This window comes from Meleagris gallopavo, chromosome Z (genome assembly GCF_905368555.1).
Source record: "Meleagris gallopavo chromosome Z, MGAL_WU_HG_1.1, whole genome shotgun sequence".
In the NCBI taxonomy this organism is placed as follows: Eukaryota; Metazoa; Chordata; class Aves; order Galliformes; family Phasianidae; genus Meleagris; species Meleagris gallopavo.
Window position 1 is genome coordinate 34586647 of NC_139435.1, and position 23324 is coordinate 34609970.

Consider the following 23324-nt stretch of genomic DNA (forward strand, 5'->3'; position numbering starts at 1 on the left):
GGCTGCTGAACAGCACAAACCTGTGTGTGATCTAGTTCTGCTGGCTATCGCAAGGAATTGCCAAAGATTGGCAGGATACAGTTGAAACACAGGATGTAGAATTCAGTCTTGTGAGGGAAAAACCTTAAACTCTAATTTTCTCAATTGGAAAGTTGTTCACCTTCAGCAGTTAGAACTACCCATCTGGAGAAGAAATGCAACTTGTGGATGGGGTTTTTCACTTAGTGTCATGTAGTGCACTGAGTGTTGGTATGTGTTCCTGTCTGTTTCATATTTCAAACAGCCTGTGAGACTTGCATGAAGCCTCGGGGAAAACTCTGGTCAAGTTTTAAGTTCACACCCTTTGTATGGAGTAGATGGAACTGATAGCTTGAAATATTTTCCAGTAAAGTCATCTTTCAGGCTATATGATCAGCTTATTACGACAGTTTTACTTCCTCCTCTATCAGACATCTAATATCTGCCGCTCATGGTTATTAGCAAGTTGATTCTTTTTCTATTTTTCTTGCTAGAGTCATATCCCTGGGATATTTTTAAATCTAAGTTCTGGAAGTGTTTAAATGTAATTATACATGTGCAGGTGAAGGAATTACTCGCATGCTTACAATTACTTCTGCCTAAGGACTTCCTGGGTCCAGTAGTTAAATTGTTGAGACTTGATAGAGGCTGTTAAACACAGTTTAAAATGTGCAAAATAATGGAGTCAAGTGGTAATTCTTGTTATAAAGTGCTATGATCAGAATGTAACTTTCAAGTAAGCTTCATGCTTCCCTGTGCCTTTGTCTTTAAAGTTGCTAGTACCCTGTTTCTTTAAAGTTTCAGATATGTTCGTGATGGGAGGGAACCAAAATGTGCTTGTAAAAAGAGTAGCTTGCTATGTTTTGATCTGTTTCTGACATTTAAAATAACAACTATTCCTATTATTTTTAAAATCCAGGGAGTAGTCTTTTTTTTTTTCTTTCCCTGGGGCCTCTTACAGCGAAAGTTGCTAAAACTCTGAGTAGATTTCCCTGCTGTGGTTTTGATGCATTTCTGTGTGAAACGAACGGCAGGATTTGTTCTAGTATGTAGGCCACTATTGTATTAGAATTACATAACCGTGTGGAGTGGTAGAAACAGATGAAAAGACCAGGATGCACGGCGTCCCCGAACAGACCATATCCCGTGACAATGAAGACAGCGCAAGCTCTGCAGAGAATGTGGTCACATGCAGTCAAAAAGTTGAGGATTTTAAGGGGACACGTGAGTTGCTTTTTGTTGCATCTTGCTCTGGGTCTTTCCTCCCTCCCCTGTGTACCTTGTGTCTCCTTCCTCCCTCCAGCTCACTTTCACAGCCCGATGACTGTGGTGGCAGGTCTTCTGGTGGTGGTTTTCTGAAAGAAGCTGCCTGGGGCCATCTCTCAGTTGCAAGTAATTGCATAAATTGCAGATGACTGTCAGTGGGAGTTGCTGTTTACAGCTCGTAGATGATTGTAGTACTCTGAATTGTTGCCTGCCACGGATTCTGTCAAGTGGTCTGTATTGGGCATGTTGAAAGTGCCTATCATTTTGGTGTTCAGAATTAGGCAGATTTAAGCAAATCCTGACTGCAGTGTTCTCATTAGAAATTGACTGACTTTAGTCACTAATGAATTTAGACTAGCTAATGACAATTTGCACTTCCTGTAGCTATCCTGTAGCTATCTTGTTATCTGTGTAAAACCTTGCAAAACAGTTACTAGCAGTTACTGGAGGTGGAATCCTCACTGTTTTGCCTGCCTTTCTTTTCTCCAGTGTTTCTATGTGCGATCTTGCATTGAAATGGCAATCATACAAGGGATGTCCAGGCTGTTCAGATCCTTTCTTGTTTCCCTAGAGACATAGAGTGAAGAAATTGGCCAGGGCGATGGGGGATTTTTGTAACCCATCACTTGATGCAGACAGAGGACAGTCGTGTCATTAGGTGTGGAATACAGGAATTTTGTTATTCTGGTGGAGACTTTTAATCATTGTTTTGGAAGTCCTTGGCTGGTGATTTTTAGCATTTATAGTCTCTTCCTTCTTTTTAGTCTTCCCCAGTGAGCTGTCAGTATCAGTTAGTATCGTGGCAATGGCATGCAGCAGTATTTATTTTTTTATAATGTTAAAGGGATTATTGCTGAGAGATTTGAGGGAGTACAGATGTGTTTTTTGCTTTGCAGGCTTCCAAGGTGACCATTCAGTTCTCTGAACTGTGTTGCGGAGCCTGAATGGCTTTATCAGTATGGCAGAGCTGGTCCTGCTGTCGTGGTAATTATGTTGCACAAAATCAGCTTTGCAAGTACATAATGTACTTTCCTTTACTAATATGGTATACAGCATCTGGGAGTAGGTTTCCCAAGGACCAGTTTCTGAAAACATATTAATTACAAATTTAAAAGTGAATTATTTAAGTGTTTTCTGTTTAATGATTAACTAACAGTTTCCGGCTAAAAATTCCCTTGCCTTTTCCTCCCTCAGATTTACACAGGAGATGTGTGAAGACCACAACTGATATTTAGGGAACATTTTCTGGGCACAGATGAGATGATGCTGTTGGCTTGACATCCTATAGGATCATAAGTGTAGTATCTGTAGGCACTAGTTTCTTTTCCTTTCCTATTGTTCGTATTTATGGCCAGATATCACGAGACTTGTTTGTCAGAGCAAATACTTATCTGTGTTAGTTTTGTACACATTTGCAACATGATGCATCTCTTGTCTCGGGTGCAAGATTTTACTACACAATTCACTAAAGCCACTGTTTTGGTGAAGGAAATTCCTGTAAGCTCAGTTTTTTCCTACCCATAGATCCTCTCCCAGTATCTTTACTCTCCTTTACTTAGTCCCTTTGCTGCAGCATTGCACTTAACAAGCAGTCATTTCTCGGACCATCCTTTTCAGATAGGATATCAGAAGGCTCGATGTTAGAGTTGCTGGAAGAGCAGGGTCTGTGTGCTGCCCTCTGCCCATAAGGGCAGTCTGCCTGCCTTACTTTTGTCTGAACAGAGCCAGTCTCAGCAGTGTGTTGGGCTGGTAAGTAGCATTGGTAAGGAGTGCAGGCACTGTAAATTGAATTTAAATGATGTTCTTGCCACATATCTAAGATGTCTGGGCTTGTATGAAGTAAGAGAGAAAAGATTTTCCATCTTCCTGTCCACAAAATCTGATCTCGGCTGCTTGTCCTTTAAATGTTACCAATCATTTGATCCCCTTTCATTTCTAAAATTCTCTTCAGTGAAGCCGACTGTAATTTAAATGACTGAGGCCTTTCTTCAGCACAGACCGCAGAGTTTGAAGATACCATATAGAAAAGTAGGACAGTAATGGTATAACTTAGGGTCAGTAGTAGCTAAACTATCAATTTTCATGCATGCCAGACAAGCAAGTGCCAAACAGCACTTCTGTTTCTCATAGCAGCTCAGAAAAAGCATGTAGATAAGGAGATTTTTTTCTTTTTTTAGCCTACAGGAGATCTCTGTGTAAGGGAATTTGTGTTGTGAGATGGTTCTCTGTCAGCTTGCTAAAGGGTTAGGCATGTAAATTGCTAACATGAGAATATCAGAGAAAATAATTTCATCATATGCTTCAGCAGAGTAACGCTGGCAAAACGTGCATTTTAATAGGAAGTTAAAATGCCACTCATTCTAGACAAGTAGAAGTTTAGGAGTACTCACTTGTGTTAATTTCAATTTAAGTCATTCTCTGAACAGATGTGCTAAATGTGTTTTTAGTTAGACTCAGAGTCCTAGAAACTGAATACTGCCCATTTTGGAGGAGAAAAGTATTGGTGCACATTTAGTGTTGTGAACTTCCTGATAAGAATGCTGAGTTTCGAGAATATTCCTTCAGGATCTCTCAGCAGAACTTAAGCTTCATTCTACTTCATGGTATTCAAAACTTCCACTGGAAGAATACATCGTGGAGTTCTCTGCATTCGAGAAACAGCATCCATGGCTTGCCAAATTGCTACTGACTGTCCAAAAACATTTGCTCTGGAAAAATGAGGGATGCTTTACAGCACAGGCATATCCATCATGTGTCACATCTTGTCCATTTTTTGGGCTACTGTTGTTACCAGTAATCCCTTTAAAGACTTTCAAAGGACAATTAAGTCAAAACTGAGCTTCTAATATGGCTTCTGCTTCCTCAGGAAACTCATATCTAACCAAGAGAAATGTCTACTTTTAGCAGTAAAAACAAATTAAACTGTGACTTCAGTATGCATGCACATTCTCATGAAGAACCTGAATTTTTCTTTTGCAAATGAATGCTCTGTGTTTTGAATTGAAAAGTTTTTAGTATCAAATACTGTGGTTCATTTTTTTCTCCTCATTTCAAGGCCAGGCAGTGAAGGAGCTAGCTATATGATGCACCACTACTGAGTAGTTAGTTATTTTGTATTTTATTTTAAGTTGGAAAGATTTCGGGTTATATCATATAAGGTAAACAGACCCATTCAGAACCAGTTTGTATTGGAAATGTGGAGAAAAATAAAAATATGGAAAAATAGGCATCTGAGAAGTGTCATAGAAATAGATATACTAGTGCTATGTAGAGATACACTGTTTTTCTGTAAAATAAAATTTTAGCTGGGGAATCTAAATATTCAATTCTATAACTCAGTGGATTTAGCATTTTGCCAAATCCGTATGAACAAGAAGAAAGATCTGAAGGCTCATTGGTTTTTAAGATCTCAGTTTCAACTACTGATCTTGTGATATATTGGAATGGAGGGATATTCAGTTTGTGTTCTTTGAATCAGGGTTATACCATGGTAGTGTGATTTGAATTAGTTGCTTATGTTAAATGAAGCTTTTCTGAAAATTAGAATGAACTGTTGAATCAGTGAAATTTGAAGGAATTCTGTCAACTAGAACCCTTAGATATTTTTTTTCCATTTTAAAATAAACCATCACTAAATGAAATGCATGTGTTTCGTACTAATTATACCAAATGCTTATAATAAATATATTATGTTTACATCTGTGTTTTAATGGGGTATTTCACAGTCTAGGTAGTTGTATGCTTTTTGTTTTGCTAATTGGTTTCTGTGTGCAACAGGCCCCAGGCATGGAAGAGCTGATATGGGAACAGTACACTGTGACCTTACAAAAGGTGAGTGCCTGTTAATATTTTTGGTCTTTTGGATATACTAGTACTGCTGATACCTAAATATGTTTCACAATAAATGTTATTAGCATATCTGAGCCCAGAGTATGATTAACGTGTTGTATGAATTAGATATGTTTTCCATTTCAAAGCTTAATTGTTAGTTACTCATACTATGATGTGACTTTTTAATTTTAAAAATAAATTAAATTAACTGCTTAAGTGCTATATTTACATTTATTTAGCCTTTGTAAAAGCAATCTAATGTACTACACAACAGCCACATAGCAAAATTCATCACTGAATAACCTTAAAAACAAAGCAGATGGCTTTATCTTGCAGTTTTGATTGATGTTCAAGCTTTGTAAGTATCACTGAACACATTTCCACTGTTTTGTTTGTATATATATTTTCATGTCAACCAGTATGGAATTTAGTGGTTAAGTACTTCGTCTAAATTTCTAAAATGTGCTACAAGTTTTGCTTTAACTTTCAAGAAAAGCCACCACAGTACAGTACAAGATATGTTGCTTGACAGTGTTGGTAGTCTTCCCAGCTGTTTTGGTGGTCTATGTTCAATGAGCAGACTGTACTATGCTATTAATGTTTTTCATATGCCCTACGTTGAAATGAACTCAATGCCCTGAGGTAAAACAGTTGCCTCACCTACAGAACTGGTTTTATGGGTGAATTTCTGAGATGGATTGTTTTTCATGTTGCAGACATGGGCAGAGGAAACACTTTAGAAGATCTTAGTTCTTGAAATTCCCAGCTTTTCGGGTATTGAGTTCTTTGCATATGTGCATTAAATCTTCAATTCAGAGATAGCTCTTTATCACCTGAGCAGTATGAGCCACAGACTTGCTGTTTCAGGCACTACCATTGTGCTCTACAATTAGTTTTAATTCTGTATTGTTTTGGCTTGAAGCACCAATCTGCTTCCTGTAAAGCTAAGATGCAGTAAATGTGAAGCTTTATTATTTCCTTGAAGAAATAATCTCTTAATATTGACATTAATGGAGTGCAAGCTGGCATGTAATTAAATACACATGTAGAGTTGTAGAAGATGTACCGCTTTAATCTGGTGAATAATTATTTCATGTGTAAGTTAATCAAAATTTTAAAATGTTCCTGTGCCGTAACTTGTGTGTGTATATATAAATATACATATTTGTTTTAAGGAATAGAAGATCTTTATTGAGTAGCTAATAGCATTCAACCTGTGTGTTAAATAAAATGTATGGTTTTGTGCGCATGTTCTTGTCTACATTTAAGTTATGCTAACACTTCTGGTTTAGTGTTACAGGCATGATTCCTTCACATCTCGTTAAGTACTTCCTTGACTTTTTTGAATGCCAGACTTGAGCATTTACAGATCTGACATTTCTATGAGAGCAGGTTCAACTTAAATTACTTATTTAAAGTACTTGATAGTGAGAGAGTATAAAATTCACAAGTACTTTGGATTGCTTTTTCTAATCAGGCATGATCTTGTTTAGCCTGGTTGAGGAGTAAGTAAGTAATGAAAGATTAGATAGCAGTTAATAAAGATGACATAATAGAAATGCTGATCTGATTTCCTAAGCATCACTAACTAAATAGAGCCATATATCCAACAGTAACTTTGGCATGAATACCTAGTGGGATGGTGTGGCAAAATGTAGGCTAAATTAGTGAATAATCCTCTTAATTTATAACTGTCATAGGGTTGAAGTTTAACAAATGTAAGTGCTGGGCTCTGCATGTGGATCAGGGCATCCCTGGGGTATATGTACAGACTGGGAGATTAGAGAGAAGCCTTGAGCAAAGCCTGCTGGAGTTCAAGAATCACTTGGAGAATGCTCTTAGAAATGTGACTTGAATTTTCGGTGATCCTGTGTGGAGCCAGGATTTGAACTCAGTGTCCTTGTGAGTCCCTTCCAACTTAGAGTGTTCTGTGTAGACTGAGGGTTTGGAACATGGGAACATGTTACCTCGCTACATGGATTGATTTATTTTTTATTTTTATTTGTTTGTTTGTTTGATTGATTCCTTTTAAAATCTGTTAGTATTGTGTGTTTCTGCAACTGTTCATGCAACTATTGTATTTGGAATAATATCTAATAGAGTGCTATCATTCATGTTACTCTTACTTCTATCAAAATGTCAGCTGGTAGCATTGAGTTTTGTTGTATTTGTTTTTATTTCCAAGGATTCAAAACGAGGATTTGGGATTGCAGTTTCTGGTGGCAGAGATAACCCACATTTTGAAAATGGTGAAACTTCAATAGTCATTTCAGATGTTCTCCCAGGTGGCCCAGCAGACGGATTACTTCAGTAAGCAATTTCTTATTTCTTTGTCTGACATATTTTTAGGAGCATGGCTGTAGAACACTTAAAACCTTCAAAGAGTTGTGGTTGATGTCTTGGTGATTTAGTGCTGCTGAGATTTGATAATTTCTTGAAGATGACTGCTTTAAATGGAAACAAAATCCAAAACAAAACAACAGTACCTGGAGTTGTTATTCTTCGCTGTTTTCTAAGAAAATAAATTTCAGTAGTGTTGAGAAGCCTTTATGGCCAGCTGTGTCTCCTTTAGGATTGGATGTCTTTTAAAGAAATAACAGAAGTACTTAGCATCTCAAAACATTCATCCTGTTCTTTTTCCAGGAAATGTACTTCCTGGTCAGTTATTAGTTTTCATGAGAATGGCCTAAGTCAGGTAGCCTAATGGAGAGTCTCAACCCTTAAGGTACTGGAAGTGATAAAAGGGGAGGGAAGAGAAACAGAATTGTTTGCTAAATATTATTTTGAAAGAAATAAAGGCGCTCCAGTGTCCTTTAGATTACATCTTCCTTGGTGAGACAACATTTATCGCAGAGAAGTATTTTTAAATCTATAGGCTGAGATAAACAGTTTCCAGTCCATAGCTGATTGGATTTGCATTCTAGAATATCTGATGAACTTCAGAAGAATGATGATGTTGCATAGTAATTCAAAAGAGAAGGTTCTGGCCATTTTTTCAAACAGAAATCTGGCAAGATAATGGAAAGGCTCTCATATAGGAGTGGATATTGAAGGATGAGATGAGTATTGCAGAACAGAAGGTGGCGTGCTCTTTCAATAAAAGGAATTGGAAAGGTATGAAAAGAGGCACAAAAGTCATTCAGGAGTTAGAGAAAATGCTCTACAAATAGAAGTATATCATATATAGTATAGAAGTATATAATCTTCTTATTTAAAAAGAAGATTGTAATGTGACTTGATTACAGTGAAGAGAAAATAATTGATACTAAGAATTTCATTTATCTAGCTGAAAAAATGATAGAGTAGTCAATACTTGTTTGAACTGATGCTTTGTAAGGTTAGTAACTGAGTAAACACCAGAAAAATCTAATATGTGGAGTTGGGAATTTTTTTTATCTCCTGCACTTTGTAGGTTTGAAATGACTTTTGAGAAGATATGTTTTTAATTTATCATGTGTTATGGATTTCTTTCCTGAGGGTGGCCCAGCGCTAATGGTCACTTTGACACACAGAAGAAGTTTGAAAAGTTGAATTTATAATCTCTTTTGACCTGAGCATTTCTATTTGTTTTGCTTTGTTTTGGGTTTTTGCCTTGTTTGTTTGTTTGTTTTGTTTTTCTGGGGGAGGTCAGTTTGGTTTGGTTTTCACTGGTCTTGTTCTTCCAGAATAGACCGGGCTTGAATGTCAGTCTTTCAGAAGATTGTGCAAGAGTAGTTTTTTTGTTTAGATTTGGATGAATACTATTGTGTGCATGAGTTAGAATCTATCTTGAAATTTGCATACTGCTGTGAAAAAGAAGCTACCACTAGGTGTGAAAGATGATGAGTTACAAAAAACTTAATAAATAAATGATGGAAAGTTTGATTGTTATCATGAATATTCTTAAAAAAAAAGAAATCAAAATCTGCCTTGAAGTTATGGTAGTTAACTGAAGCATGTCATAATAATAAACATACAAAATTATGTTATTCTACCCAAACTGATTATCAAACATACTGAAAGCTTCTTGTAGCAATCTCAGGTGTTACAGTGTCTGTCTAACAACTACTGTTTTTAAGAAAAAAATTCTTGTTAAAGTGAATGAAATCCTTTGATCCATCTTTCTCCTCATTCCTGCGGAGGGGTGGAAAAAAAAAAAAAAAAAAAAAAAAAAAGTTTTCTTCTGATGTTTTTATGAAGACTTCTCTTAAATACTTTTCTCTCTTTCTCCCATCTTTTTCAGAGAAAATGACCGCGTGGTGATAGTTAATGGGACCCCAATGGAAAATGTTCCACATTCTTTTGCAGTACAACAGCTTAGAAAAAGTGGAAAAGTAGCCACCATTGTAAGTGTGTTATAAATATATTCACTCGCCAATGGTATATGGCTGTGTGATTGGTTAATCAAGATTTTGGTTTTCTTCTATGAAATGGACTACAAATGTCTAAAGCAAAACAAGCCTTTGCCCATTAGAATGTACAAGTAAATAAACAATGTTTTTGTTTTAGTTTATACAGGTGAAGCAAATGGAAGTTAACTTTGTGACACTGTTATTTATCTTACTGAAAAACTGGGAATAAAATTTGTCTTCAGTCTTTAGTTTTACTAATGAGTGACAATTGGACAAAATAAAATAATATGAAGAAAATTATGTCCAGCATGCACAGAACTTGCTTTTCAGGCTGGCTTTCTTTAGGAGATGCACCTACAGTTGTTTTGAAGGGGCTGTCACATTTTCAGTAGCATACTTATAGCAGAGCTGAAAAAATACAGTTACTGATGTGTTTTTTGTGGTTCTTTTGTGTGTGTGTGTTTATTTTAATTCTTCTGATTTTTATACTCCCAGTTAGTAAATATTTCTTCTGCACATCTGAATAATCTCACATGCTTGTTGTTCTATAAACCTCAGTTGTTGTAAGTACAGCACTGCAGTATTTCAGAGTTTTGAGGTTCTTTATTTTTCCCCAGCTCTCATCAAAGTGTAAAGAACTTTTCATTTGCCAAATGTCAATTTCTGACTGTTGGAGTTGCTTTCTTTGTTTCATATTGCACTGAATAGGTTGTGAAAAGACCACGGAAAGTGCAGGCTACTGCTTTGAGGAGAAGCCCCTCCCTTGACTATGAGGACAGAGCTTTAGATGTAATGGATGACCATGCAGAATTTGATGGCAAAAGTGCTCGAAGTGGCTACAGTGAAAGAAGCTGGCGTAGTGGCAATGGAGGGCGCAGTCAAAGCTGGGGAAACAGCCTGGATCAGAGCTATAGAGATGATCAAGACAGAGAGCACAACCGAAGCAGAGATCGTAGTAGTGAATGTAGCTACAGCCGTGATCGAAGTCGTGGTAGGAGCATCGACAGGAGCTTGGATCAAGACTATGGCAGAGATCGGAGCAGGGGAAGAAGTGTTGACAGGGATGGTGGCTATGGACAGGACTACAGAGGAGACTACAGTCCAGTCAGTTACAGACATGGATCTCAACCTGATCCTAGATATGTGAGGGAGGTGAGGAGCCTAAGTCGAGACAGGCTTCATTCTCGTAGTCCTTCACCTGAAACACACCATCAGCATGAGTACCTAGGACCACAGGATCAGAATGGACCCATCAGTGTTCTCTTAACAAAAGGCAAACATAATGAAGGTAGGTGTGGGAGGGGAGGGGTTGATTTTAATGTAACATGTTTTTCTGGAATCTGCGATACCTAAATATCCTCTGCTTTAGAATTTAAATAGAGCTTTTTCACTGGTTGTTCTTTTGTTCTCTGAGTTTGTTCTCAGATGTTCTTGGTGGTTGGTTTTTTTTTCTTTTTTCCCCTCAGCACTTTGGACTTTGCCTTTGTACAAATAACTGTTCACCCATGTCATTTGAGTCTTTTTGAGCCTCTGTGCCCTTTGGTTTTCTATTTTCTCCTCCCTATTCTTCTAAATGTGGTTTGAAGCATGGATATGGTCATGACTGAGATTACACTTGTCATACCTATAAAATGAGTAGTTACAATGAGTGAAGAGTAGACTCTGATGTTAATGGTACATTTAATTTTATTATGCTGAAGGAAATAAGTGGTTCCAAGAATTGTTTGGTTCTAAATACTTCAGAATGTAATAATGGATACTGAAACAGCAACAACTGAAATAGCCTTCTTTTCTCATCAAGTGTTGGAATGTGTATATGAAGGCCAGAAGTGTGATCTTTTAATGTGCAGTGAAGTAAAGACTCTTGTGCTGTAAAGCATATCTGAGATTAGATTATGCAAAATTTCTGTTTTTTTGTTTGTTTGTTTGTTGGAGGTTTTGTTGTGTTTTAACTTTAAAATGTGCCTGTTGCGAGAATTTTCTGCCTATATAAGCTTTGTGTGCGGAAACTACTCTTGTTTTGACCCTGGTGAGGATCATTTTCTGTCCTTCTTGTTCTTCCCATGCATGTAATGTTTCTACTTCTAAAGATAATGTAAATAGTTATCCAAATAAGGATATCAGATGACTTTATGAAGTTTTGTATATAGCCAGTATTTCCTTAATACTTCCTGCCATTCATATATGTATATATATACTCTGCAGTTTCTCTCAAGTGTGGTTTCTGTTTTTTTTATGCTCAAAGACATGCTTTTTGTAAAATCAGTATTAACTTTTGTGGGTTTTTCTCTTCTTTGCCCAAAATGAAGGAGACAACTTACTGGGTTGTTATAGATAGGAAAGGGCCCCCATAAAGCAAACAGTAGAAGAATTAGCTCTTCTCTTCGTCTTGTTGACACTTTCCTATGCCTTTCTATACCATACGAACTATGATGCAGAGAAAATGTAGTCCAATGTGTTTGTGAGCATGTCAAGAACAAAGGCATCATTTCACTTTTGAAGGTGCAGGCTAATTATTTGTCTGTGATTGTTTTCAGACCTGTTTGTACAGGTGGGACAGCACTGAAATAAAAAAGAGTCTGAGGTTAAGTTTGTATACTGAGTTCCCATGTCTTATTTTTCTTACAGTAATGCTGCTTATACACAATGTTGTTTAAAAAAAAAAAAAAAGTATTCTTGCTTATTATTTAAGCTACAGTGGGTTATTTCTCTCATTCTAGAATATGGTCTCCGACTTGGAAGTCAGATCTTCATAAAAGAAATGACCAGTACTGGCCTAGCAACCAAAGATGGCAACCTTCATGAAGGGGATATCATTCTTAAGGTGTGTTGTGGTTAAACTACTAGCAGTATAGCAAGTACTTGTTAAAGATGATTGATCTGGGGAATGTCATATTATAGTGAAATTCAGTATTAAACTTCAGTGCAATATGGATTTTTATTATTTACTTGATACCTTTATATATCCAGATCAATGGTACGGTGACAGAGAACATGTCTTTAGCTGATGCCCGGAAGTTGATTGAGAAGTCTCGGGGAAAGCTCCAGCTGGTTGTCCTCAGAGACAGAAAGCAGACCCTGCTCAACATTCCTTCATTGAATGACAGTGACTCAGAAATGGATGGTGAGGTTTAATTTGGATGAAAAATTCTTCTTTCTGCACTGAGATAAATTGGATCTTATAGTGTTGTGCTGTGATACAGTGGCACTAGGTTTTAAAACACAAAACAAGCAAAAAACACTAGCCAAATAAGCATCAAGCCAACTTCCTTTTAGGTGAAAGTTCTGTAGCAATCATGCAATTACATATTGGGCAGAGGCAGAGACAGAAAAAGTAGTGACGTTCAGGCAAAATAATGATCAGTGTTACTTCCTGTACCAAACAAGTTGGTTACTTTAATAAAAGGTTTTAATATTAAAATCATATGGAGTGAACTGATCTGTCCTGCTAAGGACATTAACATTCATTACAGAATTCATTAAAAAAGTGTTCAGGACAAGGATATGAAATCTCTAGGAGAAATGGTTTCAATTTCCAGTATCCTCACAAGTGATCTCTGACAGTGCATGAGCTATATCTCACAGTATGATCTCACTTTGGAAAGGCCTCGGGATGTCTGGGGGAGTAGCATGTTACATTACTTGGTGCAAGATATTTGTTTCTCAGATATCAGCATAGTCTGTACAGTGCTTCATAGGTTTTACTGTCATGACTGAAGTGTGGCCAAATCTGAAGGCTAATCTGTTTAGTCACTGAGAAGCAGTAATGAGGATGGTTAATGTAGTCTTCTGTTTCTGTTTCTCAGCAGAACTCAAATTAATGCTAGCTAATCTAGGAGTGGTATGGCGATAATAGTTCTGTGCTGCATGTTGCCCAAAAGTTGTGTGAAAACTTCTTGAAGTATTTTTGTGTGGAGAGGGGGGAAGCACTAAAAAGCACACAGCACCTATACCCTAGTCAAATCCAAACACCATACTTGGAAAGGAAATAGACTTGAAGATTCTACATATATGTGAAAGCTTTTGTAAACAATTGTGGTAATTATATGAACAGACAATATAAGCATTTTTTGGTTTGTTGCTGTGCTTATAGATATTTCTCTTTTCATTTATATGTTTTTGTTTGTTTCTATAGATATTTCTGAAATAGAGTCAAACAGATCGTTCTCCCCTCAAGATGACAGATTACATCATTCTGATCTGGATTCACATTCATCCAATGAAAAGCTGAAAGAGAAAACAAAGTAAGAAGTGTTGTTTTCTATTATTTTGCTTATCAAAGGAATGCTTAAAATACATGCGCTGTTAACTGTTTCTACTGCATTCTTTCATTGTTTTGTGCTCAATTTAGTGCAAAAGATGATCCATCCAACAGGATGTCCAGGATGGGAGCAATGCCTACGCCATTTAAATCAACTGGTGATATTACGACAACTGCTGTCACTGTTGTAGATGCAAACAAAGAACCAAAGTACCAAGAGGATGTAGCAGGTCAGAGCTTCCCGTTACACTTTTTGCCCCATTTTTTTTTCCTCCTCCTGACTACAGAAAGTCTGTTTCCCCCAGTCACATCCACAAGTCTAGCATAGTCTTCCTGTTAATCCCATCCTTATATGCAGAAGAGTCTTTGCTTTGTGATACAGAGAAAGAGGAAACATCTGAGATTACCTGAAGGTAGTTGTCCATTGGAATTACTACTGCAAAAAGCATTTACTTATCTAGATGCAACCTAGTAGCCTCGTAGCCTAAGTAGACAGAAAAAGCTATTTGTGATGTCTGATTTGTCTTGCCTGAAAAAAAGAGTTCTGTATCTTTCTGATATTTTTTCCCCCAAGAATTAAGTGAAAACAAACAACTAAAAATGAAGTAGATCAGTTCTAGACAAAAAATGATAGACATTTAAATTTGTATTAATCTTTGGCATGGGGCAGTTGGGCTGCTATCTGATCACTAAAAATTGCTGCCAGTTGAACTTTTTTTTTATAGTTTAGTAACTTCCACTAACTTTTTTTTTTTACATACAGTGCCTCAACCAAAAGCAGCTACAAGAACAATTCTTAAACCCAGCCCTGAAGATGAAGCGATATATGGGTAAGGAGGCATATTCCTTGTTCTTTTGCTCTCAGTGCTTTCGTAACTTGCACATAACTATTGGTACCATGCGTTCTGAATTTCTGTGCATTTGGAGTGATACTCCTTTTAAAGTTTAATGCCAAAATCACATGCCTTCTAACTGTATATACGTGTGAAAAAGATGAGTTTTACAAGTATTTGTATAGAAGATATAGACTTATTTTATGCCTGGAAGACGTAACAGCACCCTGTGCTTCTGTGCATTCATAGGAATTTAGACAGTGATATGTTTTTATTCCCTATTTTGCACTTGTGGGATAGCTTTTGGAGTTGGTATCCCTTTTGAGGTTTGCAAGGCCAAAAAAAGACATAGACACAGTAGAGTATATCTGGCTCCAGCACATCAACAGAGTCAGTGTATGGCACACAAGAAGAGACTAAGAGAATGGAGGTTGAAGAAGAGAGAACAGAAGGCAGCGTTCCAGCTACCTAATGACTACATGCAGAGAAAACAGAGGCCGTATAGGGCAAAGTGGTAGGATGAAGAGCAACAGACGCAAGCTGGAACATAGGAAAGTCTGGCTTGGTATAAAGAGATAAACTTTTTTGTGTTGTTGGTTAACCGCTTGAACATCTTTCCCTTGTGTCTTGTAATATCGCCACCACTAATGACACTCAGAAGCATAATTGTTCAACACAACTGCTTTGAGCACAGGTCCATTCTAGCCTGTGCAAAGCTAAGGAATGTATATAGTGTATTTTAAACTTCTTCATTATTTTATACTTACAAAAGACAACACTCCCCTTTCTCTTATACTAAGATACTAAAAGAACATTCTCTATTTGGGAACAAGTCTGTTGGAAGCAAAGGCCAGCCATACAAGCTGAAAAATTTTATACAAAAGTTTGCATCTTTTCTTCAAACTCAAGCCTGCACAGTCCATATGTGCTCTGAATGAAAGAAAAAATACTGCTTGCAAAATTTGTGGATGTGGGGGGTTGGCAGTTTTATGTTGTTTTCTTTTTTAATCTGGTACTATTGTTGCCTTAAGAATTAAGATACAGTATTGATATGTAAACAGTAAACAGTAAACAGTATTGGTATGAAATCAGCATGCATGTTCTCTTTGGCTGCTCCCAAATACAAAAATTAAATGAAGAGGAGCACTAAGCTTGTAAAGGAAAGCTAAAGATTGTGCGTCTTGACGTTTTTTTTCTCAGATGGATTCTCTTCTCAGATCTTCCCTGGAGTTGGACCTTGTTGTCACTGATGTACAAATTAATCAAGTGATTATTTTGGTGAAGGGGAATTTATAATACAGGCTTAGGGTATTAGTGAGAAAGGCTGACAGATAAATACTGTCCTCTGTGTTGGAAGGTCATTCAGGCATACAGCTTTTCTGACAGGAAAAAAGCTGAACCTAATCCTGTAGCCTCTTCCCTTCTGAAATATAAAAGGTATGACAGATAACAGTAAAATATATTTTGAAGTATTTGTCAGTAAAAGTAAACAGAAGTTCCATGTGATCTAATAAATGTTAAGCTGCAAAGAAATTGTCATTTGTTTGACAGTTCTTGGGTTCTTGGAAGAAAAAACTATGAGTGGGATTACTCATTACTCAGGCTGTTTTCAAACAAAAAAATTAAAAAAAAAAGCTGATTATGTGACAGAAGGTCAAGTAGGTGGTGAGTATTCAGGACATCAGAAACCAAGAATTTGTTTACTCTCTGTCATGTATGGATATATCACTTCGTGTCTCTTTCTAACTCAGTTTCTACTGTAAAAAAATGTTAATTTTCTGCTTTCTTTCTTTGAAGCATTACATGGGTAAGTTCAGCCTATCTAGCGACAGAAAGGATATAAAAGTATTACAAACATGTTTTTTTAAGTTGCAGTTTTTTGCTCTTGACAGTTATTGTCTATGCCTAATGTTCGGCTGTTCTTTTTCTGCCTGTAAATCTTGTAGTCCTAATACGAAAATGGTGAGATTCAAGAAAGGGGACAGTGTGGGTCTACGGCTTGCTGGTGGAAATGATGTAGGGATATTTATTGCTGGAATTCAAGAAGGCACCTCAGCTGACCAAGAAGGACTTCAGGAAGGAGATCAGATTCTCAAGGTATGAGTCTGTGTCCCTGAAATTCAAGCTTTTATAATTTTTTATTTGCTTCTTAGTGGAAACATAGAATAAGTCATATTCTCAGAAAGTCAAATTTTTGCTTGACGTGTAACTGTGTGATGGAGGGACCTTACTGTAATGAGCTTATGAAGGAGAACTCAAATTATGTATCAAGTTGTATAAAATTATGTGAAAAGAGTAGATAGGGAAAAGATTAAGTTTAAAAAATGCCTCAAGATGGAAGAGAATAAATTTTCTATACACTATTTTGGATAAAGTATATTTTTCTTTTTTTCATTTTTCTTCAGCTTATTTGGATGCCAGCAACTGACTTTCCAGGGTTCTGAATTATATCTACTATGATATTTTTTTCTTTTTTCTTTTTTCTTTTTTTTTTTTCAAATTCAATTTTAGGATCCTAATTTTCAAGGCCTTTTGGAGACTATTCAAGTTGTAGAAGAAATTGAAATAATCTAGCAATGAACAACCAGAACCTTATTATTTTGGAAAGGCTACAGTGAAGGCTGGATTAAAATATCCATATTGACTTAATAAATAAATGTAGGGGAAAAAAAAGGAAGATAATATATAAGACAGGACTAATCGTGCCCCTGTACTCGGCATTGGTGAGGCCTCACCTCGAGTACTGTGTTCAGTTTTGGGCACCTCAGTACAGAAAGGACATTGAGATGCTGGAGTGTGTCCAAAGAGGGGCAACAAGGCATGTGAAGGCCTTGGAGAATATGCCCTATGAGGAGAGACTGAAGGAACTGGGGCTGTTTAACAGGGGGAAAAAGAGGCTGAGGGGAGACCTTACTGTTCTCTTCCAACATCTGAAAGGCGCTTATGGTGAGAGCAGGGTTGGTCTCTTCTCACTAGTGACAGATGACAGGATGAGGGCAAATGGCCTCAAGTTGCACCAGGGTAAGTTTAGATTCTGTATTAGGAAACACTTTACAGAAAGGGTTGTTAAGCACTGGAATAGGCTCCCCAGGGAGGTGGTTGAGTCACCATCCCTGAATGTGTTTAAAAAGTGATGTGGTGCTCAGAGACATGATTTAGCAGTGGATTGTTAGGGTAGTATGGTTAGGTTGTGGTTGGACTTGATGATCTTTAAAGCCTTACCCAAACTGACCAATTCTATGATTCTATGATGATATATATATATGCTACACACACACACACACACACACATGTATATACATATATATATATATATATTTTTTTAAGTTAAACAAAAAGCTTTGGGTACTCTTTTTAACTGTTGTTCTTCTCCGGTGTTATTTTTATTGTTTGGTATGTAGGTAAACACTCAAGATTTCAGAGGCATTGTTCGGGAGGATGCTGTTTTATACCTATTAGAAATTCCCAAAGGTGATACAGTGACAATTTTGGCTCAAAGCAAATATGAAGGTGGGTACTTTTAACAAAATGTGTATGTACTTATGAAGCCTTTGGAGGTTTCAGAAGGATGCTATGATCTATTTTGCCAGTGAAACTACAGGTAACTTCTCTCTTGCTTATTCTTGACAGCATTTTAGTTACCTTTTCAGTAGCATACAAGACAGCTGTCTTCCATACTACAGAAATCATAGAGAGACCTGTGTGATATGTCTATCACAACATTTAATCACCATTTGCATTATTAGCTAGTAGAATCTTTTCTTAATCCTGGTAGCATACTGCTTGTTCCTTCTGCTTTTCTTTGTGTAGCTGCTGGCCTGAGATCTGGTGTTTACATTCCTTTTCTGCTGTGCCTTGGCAGTCGTAAGGTATTCACAGTCACCTAGCAGAAAGTGTACAATTGATGAGCAGTTAAGGAGCAAGCCTTTTACTTTTTGAGGGTGCAAGTTCATGCTTCCCTTTTGCTATAATGGCTATATTTGTACAAATATAGAACATTATTGATAATTATAGGTGCAGGGTATTGGTTGTGGATGCTGTTCTTTTGTGTATTTTTGAGTGGACTGGAAGAATTGAATGGAGTTAAATCCATCCGGTGACTGATCACTGGTGGTGTTCCTCAGTGGTCAGTAGTGAAATTGGCCCTTTTTAATTATCCTTATTGATTATCTGGATGAGGGAATTGATTGCAGCCTCCATAAGTTTGCAGATGACAGCAAGTTTGGAAGAAGTTACAGTGTGCCTTAGGAATGCACTACAGCAGAATCTGGACAGGCTGAATTGGTGGGTTGAGGCCAAGTGTATGAACTTTAAGAAGACCAAGTTCTGGATCCTGCACTTTGGCCATATAACCTCATGCATCACTACGTTCTTGGGGCAGAGTGGCTGGAAAGCTGTGCAAAGGAAAAGGACCTGAGGATGTTAGCTGACAGCTGGCTGAACATGAGCAAGAAGAGTGCCCAGGTGGCCAAGAACACCAATGGCATCCTGGCTTGTATCAAAAATAGTGTAGTCAATTAGAGCAGGGAGGTGAGCTTTACCATGTACTTGGCTCTCGTGAAGTCACACCTTGAGTACTGTGTTCAGTTTTGGGCCCCTCACTAAAAGAAAGACATGGAGGCTCAGAAGCATGTCCAGAAATGGGCAACAAAGCTGGTGAGGGGTCTGGAGCACAAGTCTTATGAGGAGCAACTGAGGGAACTGGGATTGTACTGGAGAAGAGGAGGCTCAAAGATTTTATCACTCTCTGCAGCCTACTCCTTGTAAAGAGATTGTGGTGAGAGGCCTCTTCTCCCAAGTAAATAGCGGTAGGACAAGAGGTAATGGCCTCAAATTGCTCTAGGGAAGGTTCAGATTGAATATTAGCAAAAATTATTCTTAGAGTGGTGAGGAATATTTGAACAGAGAGTAGTAGATGTAGCAGTGAGGGAACATGGTTTTGTGGGCATGGTGGTTATGGGTTGATGGTTGGATAGATGGTGTTCTTAGTCTTTTCTAGCCTTCATTATATGTTTCTAATTTAAAACTCTTATAAAAAATGACAGTTTAATCTTTCTTTCAAATGTAAAAATCATAAACTAAATGGAATTCCTTCTTTAGTATACAGAGACATCATGGCCTGTGGCAGAGGAGATTCATTCTTCATCAGAAGCCACTTTGAGTGTGAAAAAGAGTCACCACAGAGCTTAGCCTTCACCAGAGGGGAGATCTTTAGAGTAGTTGATACACTGTATGATGGCAAACTGGGAAACTGGCTGGCTGTGAGAATTGGAAATGAACTTGAAAAGGGTCTCATTCCAAATAGGAGCAGGTAAGCTGACATTCTGTTGTCCTATTCATTGTTAAAAAAAGGTGTCTTTCTTTTTTTAGAAAAGATTTTTGCTTCCAATGCCACACTTTTCTTCTTTGTTGTTGTTTTTTTTCTTTTTCTTTTTTTCTATCTTCCATACAAGAATGATGAAATTGTTCTGTCTTTACTTTCACAACAGTTGTTCCTTCAAAACTGTAGATTTTAGACCATGGTGTCACGTGAGAAGATGATGGGAGAAAGGATGGTTTTATGTACACATTGAGCTGGGTTTTTGCAACACAGCCCTAGAGCTCATGATTCGGTAATCACCCAAGCATTGACCATTAGCTTCTTCAATTCCAATGTACAAAACAGGTAGAAGGTTCTTTTTTTGCTTGAGAATAGTTTTAAGAAACAAGCAAAAAACCAAAACCCGCAAGATCTCACTACTGCATGTGCAGGGATACTCTGATGATTTATCTCTTCTAGTACAGAACTCTTCATAAATCCTTGCGGAAAACATTTCAAAAACTTATTCCAAGCTAATATTTCTTGGTAGCTATAGTAGTCATTTTTGCATGAACTGCGGAGTTAAACCACAGCAGTGTTGTTTTTTTTTTTTCTTGTTTTGCTTATATTACACTGTAATATAGTAAAAGTTAAGGTGAGATAAAAGTGTCCATAATTTGTGCACTGAATAAGAGAATTAAAGTTCATCTGCAAAAACAATAAGGATGTTTTTTTCAAACTCCAGCCTTTAAGTCCTTGAAGGTGGTCATGATTTTACAATGGGGAGAAAAAAAAATGTTCTCAGTTGTGTTGTACAGAAATTCCTGAAATACAGTCATACTTGCTTCCTCTGCCTCTTTCCTGGTTAGTACATTCTGTCCTCTCTGGTAATTACTCTGTCCAAACCAGCCTTTATTTCTATACTGTAGTGACGTAACTTAAAAGCTCTAATAAAGAAGAGAATAATGGCTGTAATTATTTAGGCCATCATGCTCTTTTTTCACAATGCTGTGCACTTGCATTCTTTTATTAATGCCTGTATGAGTTATCGGTTTGAAACTTGTGGGTTGATCCAGCAGTTTTGCAGCTTCGGCAAACAGGATCATCATGCTGATGCTAAGTTAGCTCCAAAGCAGAAAACTTACATTTCTATGCTTTTCAGTGCCTAGCTGTCAAACTACCGATTGCAAATTCAAAACTCACTTATTCAGCTAAAAGCCTTTTGTCCATTTTTGACTGGTTGCGTACAAATAAGCACTGTGCTTTCTCTGTCAGAGCTGAGCAAATGGCCAGTGTTCAAAATGCCCAAAAAGATGGCCCTAGTGACAGGGCAGACTTCTGGAGAACACGCGGCCAGCGATCTGGAGTGAAGAAAAATTTGAGAAAGAGTCGTGAAGATCTGACAGCTATTGTATCAGTGGGCACAAAATTCCCAGCTTATGAACGAGTTCAGTTGCGTGAAGGTAAGTGAGACCACTGTAGCCATCTGTCCATTTATTGGTGGCTCTTTTGGTGTCCAACTGTTTGTTCAGCTGAATCACTGATTTGGAACAGCTTAGGCTTAAGTGTTAAGTTTGAAGAACAGAAAAAAATAATGTTTTTTATCAGAATGCAAATTAACAACTTTAAAAAGAAAGCTTTCTATGTTTTCTAACCTGCTATTGTTCTCACTTGCCTCTAAATTACACATGCCAATTTCAGGTTTCAAAATGAAGAAAAAAAGAAACAAGTAGAATTTTTTTGTTTCCTCAACTTCTCTGTGGCTTGCTTGGAAAGTACAATTCATGTGACTGAGATTCACCATTTTTAGTGTGCTCATAAGCACCACCTAACAATATCTTGAGTGCAAGTAAAACCCAAGTATATTCAATAGTTTGTTGAAACAAATTTGGAGTTGGTATGGTCTGTCCTTGTAACTCCAAATTAGCTGCTAAAAAAATTAGCTATATTGCTCATTATGTTGGGTAGTGTTTCCTGGACATTTGCACATGATAATATTGTGAGGAAAAAAAAAAAGAAAGAAAGAAAGAAAAAAACTGTAAAATGTATTTTGAAGGAACTCACCAGTGAAGACTGAGAAATAGAATGGCATTCATCCACTTGCAAGGACTGTATTAGCACTTCTTTTGACAGTAACATAACAGAATTTTGCATTTCTTTTGCTTCTTTAAGCTGCCCTACAGCTGATTTAGCGTTTGTAGCTTTAATCTCAGAAATCCCACTGGGTCAAGGGTCATGTTATTTTGTGGATGGAAAGACTGCTGAAGATACATCATGAATTTTCAGAATTGGAATCTCAAACCATCATCATTATGAGGAATAAGAAAGTTGAACTGAAACACTTTTATGCTTTCTCAGCTGATGAAGTCTTTTTCGAGTTGTGTAAATGAGGATATTTTGTACTACTTCACATAAGTATGTAAAAGTAATCTTACTGAGCTTACGTTTTCTCCAACTATATTTTTGCAGCTGGTTTTAAGAGACCTGTTGTGATATTTGGCCCTATTGCAGATGTTGCTATGGAGAAGTTGTCAAATGACTTGCCTCACCTGTACCAGACTGCAAGTAAGTTGTCCTTCTAGCTTCCTTATCATCTTTAGCTGAAAAAATTGGTAACTTGATCTCATATATTTCCAGCTACTATGGGTGAGATAAAATATTTTCTTTGCAGAGACAGAACCCAGAGATGCAGGTTCAGAGAAGGCAACTGGGGTAGTACGCTTGAACACTGTGAGGCAAATCATCGAGCAGGTAGAGTATTTTTCTATGAGAATTGCTTACTCTTAAAGGCATATTATTCAGTTTGTTTGCTCTGAAAACTTGGGATTTCTCCCATTTGGCTTCATTCATATTTCTGTAATGATCAGACTTGTCTAATCATAGGCCTGTTTTGAAATATATTTGAAATCAACTTGTGTAGTTTAGATAGCTGCTCTCTAAATGAGAATGCGAACCTAATACTAAAAATAAAATTCTGCTATATTATCCATTCTGAATTGAAGTAGAGGGGTGTCTACATTGTTTGCTGTAGACAGGGATGTCTACAGTTTGCTTCCTGAATTTTCCAGTGTAGTTTTTCTGTCATGCAGTACTCTACACATTGCAATTGCCTCCAGAAATCTAATATTTTAGTTTCCTTCAAAGTTTCCCTTATATGATCTGACTAGGAAGGGATTGTGATAGCTGTGATATCTACTGAGACCGTACTGACTCTTATTGTAAGACTCTTTGGGGATAAAGTAAATAGGTTGTAATCAAAGCATCTAAAAAAGTAGGCTAAATAATGCATTCTGCTGCTTATTACCCTGAGCCCAATAAAGGCAGTGCCAGAGGTGTTAAAATGTGACACACAAGGCTATTCAGAGCTCAGGTCCCATTACAGCACACATCCCATTCATCTTAATGCTAGAGGTAATTAAAGGAAAAAAGACTTTCCACAACTAATAAGTGTAGATAAAATTCCACAATTAACACCCAGAATAGTT

General features: G+C 37.2%; 1 protein-coding gene across 7 annotated transcripts in view; it reads left to right on the forward strand.

Annotated features, from left to right (window-relative positions):
* Positions 1–23324, forward strand: part of TJP2 (tight junction protein 2) — a 63877-nt gene that overhangs the window by 34553 nt on the left and 6000 nt on the right. For 6 of the 7 annotated variants that reach the window (XM_085213745.1, XM_085213744.1, XM_085213742.1 and 3 more), the window contains 15 exons: positions 5062–5115; positions 7301–7425; positions 9338–9440; positions 10155–10734; positions 12167–12270; positions 12417–12570; positions 13582–13690; positions 13798–13937; positions 14471–14537; positions 16487–16637; positions 17942–18050; positions 19641–19851; positions 21115–21302; positions 22309–22404; positions 22511–22590. In XM_085213745.1, coding sequence (XP_085069871.1) covers positions 5071–5115; positions 7301–7425; positions 9338–9440; positions 10155–10734; positions 12167–12270; positions 12417–12570; positions 13582–13690; positions 13798–13937; positions 14471–14537; positions 16487–16637; positions 17942–18050; positions 19641–19851; positions 21115–21302; positions 22309–22404; positions 22511–22590 — 2262 coding nt within the window. In that variant the 5' untranslated portion in view covers positions 5062–5070. Of the gene's footprint in view, positions 1–1155; positions 1243–5061; positions 5116–7300; positions 7426–9337; positions 9441–10154; positions 10735–12166; positions 12271–12416; positions 12571–13581; positions 13691–13797; positions 13938–14470; positions 14538–16486; positions 16638–17941; positions 18051–19640; positions 19852–21114; positions 21303–22308; positions 22405–22510; positions 22591–23324 lie in introns of those variants that run through there. The other variant, XM_085213739.1, reaches the window with a different exon arrangement.